This window comes from Erpetoichthys calabaricus, chromosome 4 (genome assembly GCF_900747795.2).
Source record: "Erpetoichthys calabaricus chromosome 4, fErpCal1.3, whole genome shotgun sequence".
Classification (NCBI taxonomy): Eukaryota; Metazoa; Chordata; class Cladistia; order Polypteriformes; family Polypteridae; genus Erpetoichthys; species Erpetoichthys calabaricus.
The window spans coordinates 231951272-231957900 of NC_041397.2; the positions used below are offsets into that span (position 1 = coordinate 231951272).

The 6629-nt window shown below is 39.6% G+C and overlaps 1 protein-coding gene across 1 annotated transcript in view; it reads right to left on the bottom strand.

Annotated features, from left to right (window-relative positions):
• Nucleotides 1-5858, bottom strand: part of LOC127527668 (craniofacial development protein 2-like) — a 232128-nt gene extending 226270 nt beyond the window's left edge. Inside the window, exon 1 of the mRNA XM_051927175.1 lies at nucleotides 4994-5858. Within this exon, the coding sequence (XP_051783135.1) occupies nucleotides 5159-5764 (606 nt within the window). The 5' untranslated portion in view covers nucleotides 5765-5858 and the 3' untranslated portion in view covers nucleotides 4994-5158. The remainder of the gene's footprint in view (nucleotides 1-4993) is intronic.
• Nucleotides 5859-6629: the final 771 nt, after the last annotated feature.

A 6629-nucleotide genomic window follows, 5' to 3' on the forward strand; every position in this document is an offset into this window, starting at 1 on the left:
TAAAATTCTGAATTGTTTTTAGATTTAATTTATAATGTTATACAATAAAAAATAAAATCACAACCTTACCAAGTAAGTTTTGTTAATGCAACTGTAAGAGCCAATTTTAGAAAGTTAAAGTTTTGAGTTAAACTCATATTAATGTTTGCTTAATTTGAATAGAATTTAATTTCTTCCATAGTCTTAGAAAATGTTATGGTCTTTTCCCCCTATAAGTTAGTAAGAGATAGAACCTTCTTGCTATAACTGAGAAACAGTGTGATAATAGATCTAGTTGTGTTTAGAACAGGTCCCAGTAAACAGGGACTTGAAAGACCCATTTTTAACTTAGAAATGGGATAAGCATACAGTTTTCTGACCGTCTTGAAATGGTTCAGAAACGTCTTGAAATGGTTCAGAAATGTTTTTGAAATGGTTCAGAAATGATAAGTAAATAGTAACGATTTAAGATGTAACAAGATTAAGCTTAGAACTGAAATTTTCTTAATAAGAATTTTCTCCCTTTTTTGCTATTTTAATTTTCTTTTTTGTGTGAACTGTTTTACTTTGAATCTTAACTAAACTTTTAAAAACGAAGATATTTTGTCTGTTGAATCATTTCTGTGCATCAGGCTTTTGTTGAATCCCATTTTTTGAGTTAGAGTTGCTGAACTTTGATAACTTTGGAAAAACGCAGCTACAGCAACCTTTGAATATCCTTTGGTGTGCTGTGAAACTACAAAATTTCTAGGAATTTCAATTATTCGTAAGCCCAAATAACATTTACAAATATCATGTAAAGCATGTTCAGTTATCTTCAAATGAAGTATGTCTTTTTTCAGGAGGTTTATTACATGAAAGTATAGTTTATGACAAGGATGAAATGGTCTCTGCACCCTTACAATGATCAGAAGTATTTAAAAATGTTAATAAGATGTTTGGAGTTCACACCATGCTATGTCAAATACAAATTAGGACAGGATTTTCTTAAGCTATGTGGTACATTTGTGAGTCCTTCTCTGAAATACTGTGTGCAGCTTAGGTCTCAATATTATGTAAAATATATAAGAACACTAGAGAAAGTCAAGAGAACTCCTACTAGCTTTAGTCCAGGACTATGGAATATGAGTTGTGAAGCATGAATGAAGAAAATTAATCATTTCAGTTTCAGTAAAAGGAATTTAAGAGGTAGAATGAAAAATATGTTTAAGACAATAAAGAGAGTCTGTAGGGTGGGTACCGGCTTTTGCTATAACATTGAGGCAAAGATGGAAGCTGGCAAAGGGTAAAATAAATTTAGAAATATTTAGCAGTCACAAAAACAAAAAAAAAATAAACAACATATCCTAAATTCAGGCATGCATTCGTGATAAATGAGAAGGTAGAGTCTCACTCTCTTGAGAACTGTATACAGAACAGGATCAACCCAGAATGGGCATATTTGCAGGACACACCACAGGCCAAATAACTTGACAGAATGTTTCTGGACTGTGCCAGTATATGAATGTACACCAAAGGAAAAAAATGAATGGTGTGCACCTGATTCAGGCATTAACAGTGGTCACACCAGTCACATTCAGAATGCCACAAGATAACTTCCCACCCAATTGTATTGTAGATGTTTTGAAATCACTTCCTGTAAGAAAGCCCCAACTTTTATAATAGTAACAGCTGTATTTGTGAAGAAACATCTTTGTCATTCATGATGAAAACCTGCCAAATCCAAGTTCAGAATTAATGGTGAGACACAGTTTTTCCTGGCAATATCAGTCACAAGGCAGAAGCCAATATTTTTATAAAATCTTCAAAATAATTCCCTTAATTCTATGACATTTGAAATACATTTCAGGAAGGTTGATGTCCTGTCTATTTTTTATATATATTTAATATGTTCTTTGCAATTTTAGAATAATTTCTGGTGTTATCCATTTTGAGATATCTTTAAGTTGGGAGATTAGTCAGTTCATGAATCTGTAGAGCTGTGTGTCTGCAACACAATGGCCAACCCTCCTGTTTCCCACATGCATGTAAGGCTTTAAATCCAATTCTGAAATGTGTCAAATCATGGGTATGTAAATGGTGGTTAGGAGAAACAATATATAGGCTTGCAGAATGCTTTTCTGGTTTGATATGGGTTAAACCATCTTCAGCTCAATATTAGTAAAACCCAGAATATGGTAATGGACTTCTGAAAGAACCAAGATTACCGTGACTCTGGCCTTTCTCCAGGAAATATAACTTAAAGGGATCAAGGCCTATAAATGCCTAGGGGTGCATGTGAAAGAAATTTGGATTATAAAAGATTTTCAATTTTCATAAGAAGTAATTGTAATCACTGTTTAGGTAGTTACACAAAGAATACACTTGATTACAAATTACACAGATTTTAACAGGATTACTATAATCATTAGTTCCATTACTTTACTTGCGAATATGTACCAATAAGAAAGTACAAGGTTGATACCCAAATGTCCATTTGGTGTTTTAATAAAGAGAAAATAATCAATAACTTGTAAAAATGAAGCTGTACACCACACTGAGCAAAATGATACATTTACATATAGATGTTCCCCATCTCTCTTCATTAATCATATTCTTCTAAAGCATTCTAAAACTGAAAATCTTTCAAAGTAAAACTCTAAATCTTGATTTCTTAAGGCCATGTCACATCAGACAACTTTTCCAGTGGTTTTCGGTCGTACTCTTCATTTACATAATCTTTGGGAGTCGATGGCAGTCAGTGGCGCGTTGCTATGAAGGCCGAATTTCTAGTCTGACATACCCAGCAACTCACTCTAACTAGTCCATGACTCACCCCGACAAAATCAAACACATTTGATTCTGTCTTTAGTTGTAGGAGCTGTGTGCACGAGAGCTGAAAATTCATTGGCACAATGCATATAATGCAGCAACGAAGAATAAGGGACCTCACAAACAGAAGAGAAACTCATCTGTCTGATGTCTTGTGTTTTACATACCACAACTTCTACTTCTTTCAGCTGCTCCCATTAGGGGTTGCCACAGCGTATCATCTTCTTCCATATCTTTCTGTCCTCTGCATCTTGCTCTGTTACACCCATCACCTGCATGTCCTCTCTCACCACATCCATAAACCTTCGCTTAGGCCTTCCTCTTTTCCTCTTCCCTGGCAGCTCTATCCTTAGAATCCTTCTCCCAATATACCCACCATCTCTCCTCTGCACATGTCCAAACCAACGCAATCCCACCTCTCTGACTTTGTCTCCCAACTGTCCAACTTGAGCGGTCCCTCTAATGTACTCATTTCTAATCCTGTCCATCCTTGTCACACCCAGTGCAAATCTTAGCATCTTTAACTCTGCTACTTCCAGCTCTGGCTCCTGCTTTCTGGTCAGTGCCATTGTCTCCAACCCATATAACATAGCTGGTCTCACTACCATCCTGTAAACCTTCCCTTTCACTCTTGCTGGTAACCGTCTATCACAAATTACTCCTGACACTCTTCTCCACCCATTCCACCCTGCCTGCACTCTCTTTTTCACCTCTCTTCCACAATCCCCATTACTGTACTGTACTGTTGATCCCAAGTATTTAAGATCATCCACCTTCTCCAACTCTACTCCCTGCATCCTCACCATTCCACTGATCTCCCTCTCATTTACACACATGTATTCTGTCTTCTTCCTACTGACCTTCATTCCTCTCCTCTCTAGAGAATATCTCCACCTCTCCAGGGTCTCCTCAACCTGCTCCCTACTATCGCTACAGATCACAATGTCATCAGCAAACATCATAGTCTACGGGGACTCCTGTCTAATCTCGTCTGTCAACCTGTCCATCACCATTGTAAATAAGAAAGGGCTCACAGCCGATCCCTGATGTAATCCCACCTACAACTTGAATGCATCCGTCACTCCTACCACAGACCTCACCACTGTCACACTTCCCTCGTACATATCCTGTACAACTCTTACATACTTCTCTGCTACTCCCGATTTCTTCATACAATACCACAGCTCCTCTCAAGGCACCCTGTCATATGCTTTCTCCAGGTCCACAAAGACGCAATGCAACTCCTTCTGGCCTTCTCTATACCTCTCCATCAACATCCTCAGAGCAAACATCACATCTGTGGTGCTCTTTCTTGGCATGAAACCATGCTGCTGCTCACTAATTATCACCTCACTTCTTAACCTAGCTTCCACTACTCTTTCCCATAACTTCATGCTGTGGCTCATCAATTTTATTCCCCTGTAGTTACTGCAGTCCTGCACATCCCCCTTATTCTTAAATATCGGCACCAGTACACTTCTTCTCCACACCTCAGGCATCCTCTCACTTTCCAAGATTCCATTTAACAATCTGGTTAAAAACTCCACTGCCATCTCTCCTACTTCCATAGGTACAGTATGTCATCTGGACCAACGGCCTTTCCATTTTTCATCCTCTTCATAACTGTACTTACTTTCTCCTTGCTAATCCATTGCACTTCCTGATTCACTATCTCCACATTATCCAACCTCTTCTCTCTCTCGTTCTTTTCATTCATCAGCCTCTCAAAGTACTCCTTCCATCTGCTCAGCACACTCTCCTCGCTTGTGAGTACATTTCCATCTTTATCCTTTATCACCCTAACCTGCTACACATCTTTCCCACCTCGGTCCCTCTGTCTAGCCAATTGGTACAGGTCCTTTTCTCTCTCCTTAGTATCCAACCTCTCATACAACTCATCATACGCCTTTTCTTTAGCCTTCGCCATCCTTCTCTTCACCTTGCGCCTTATCTCCTTGTACTCTTGCCTACTTTCTCCATCTCTCTGACTATCCCACTTCTTCTTTGCCATCTTCTTCCTCTGTATACTCTCCTGTATTTCCTCATTCTACCACCAGGTTTCCTTTTCCTCCTTCCTCTTTCCAGATGTCATGCCAAGCACCCTTCTTGCTGTCACCCTTACTACATCTGCTGTAATTTCCCAGCTGTCTGGTAACTCTTCACTGCCACCCAGTGCCTGCCTCATCTCCTCCCTAAACTCAACCTTGCAGTCTTCCTTTTTCAACTTCCACCATTTGATCCTTGGCTCTGCCCTCACTCTCTTCCTCTTCTTGATCTCCAATGTCATCCTACAGACCACCATCCTATGCTGCTTAACTACACTTTCCCCTGCCACCACTTTGCAGTCTTCAGTCTCCTTCAGATCAACTCATCTGCATAGGAAGTAATCTACCTGTGTGCATCTTCCTCCGCTCTTGTACATAACCCTATGCTCCTCCCTCTTCTTAAAATACATATTCACCACAGACATGTCCATCCTTTTGGCAAAATCCACTATCCTCTGACCTTCTTCATTCCTCTCCTTGACACCATACCTACCTATCACTTCCTCGTCTCCACTGTTCCCTTCACCAACATGCCAATTGAAATCCGCTCCAATCACCACTTTCTGTCCCTTGGGTACACTGTTCATCACTTCATCCAACTCACTCCAAAAATCTTCTTTCTCACCCATTGCACACCCAACTTGCGGGGCATATGCACTAACAACATTCATCATCACACCTCCAATTTCCAGCTTCATAATCATTACTCTGCCTGACACTCTTTTCACCTCCAAAACACTCTTGACATACTGTTCCTTCAGAATAACCTCTACCCCATTTCTCCTCTCATCCACACCATGATAGAACAATTTGAATCCACCTCCGATCCACCTGGCCTTACTCCCCTTCCATTTAGTCTCTTGCACGCACAATATATCAACCTTCCTTCTCTCCATCATATCTGCTAACTCTCTCCCTTTACCAGTCATACTGCCAACATTCAAAGTTCCTACCCTCCGTTCCACTCTCTTTACTTTCCTCCTCTCCTCCTGCCTCTGGACACGTCTCCCCCTCTTCTTCTCCTTCTTCTTCTTCGGCCAACAGTAGACCAATTTCTGCCAGCACCCTGTTGGCTAACAGTAATGGTGGCGGTCATTGTTAACCCGGGGCTCGACCAATCCGGTATGGAAATTTGTTGTCCGCATATTGATTTGGCAAAATTTTACACCGGATGCCCTTCCTGATGTAACCCTTCCCATTTATTCGGGCTTGGGACCGGCACGAAGAAACACACTGGTTTGTGCATCCCCTGTGGCTGGGTTTTACATACCACAACAAAAATGAAAAAAGAAAAAAGGCAAGATTGTGGCTGAACTTGATGTACAGTATACAGTATGTTAACCCATCTTAAAGCTTCGGTTCCATCAGGCAGCACCTTATTGGTTGTTAGAAAAAGGGGAGAGCATATCTGTGCTGGAAAGTTAATACACAGTTGCATAACTTGGCATCCTCAGCAATTTTCAGTTGTTTAAATTGACATGTGTGACAACAAGTCTGACTTACTCTATGACTAAAAGTTGCATATTGTGACTATTGATAACGACAATTAACTATCATGTATTTTCATAAATGAGTATCTGTGTTAAGTACAAATTTGATATCATCATAAAACTCAATGTACTCAAAGCCTGCATTAAAATAATGTGCACATATGGAGCAAATCGGGCAGGGTATGCAGACCCTTCGAATGTGATTTAAATGGAACACAAGAAATGACATTCTAGTTAAGTAAATAACTATAATATGACTACCTGAATTTAAAAAAAACAATGCATTGCACTACTTTGTTACTAG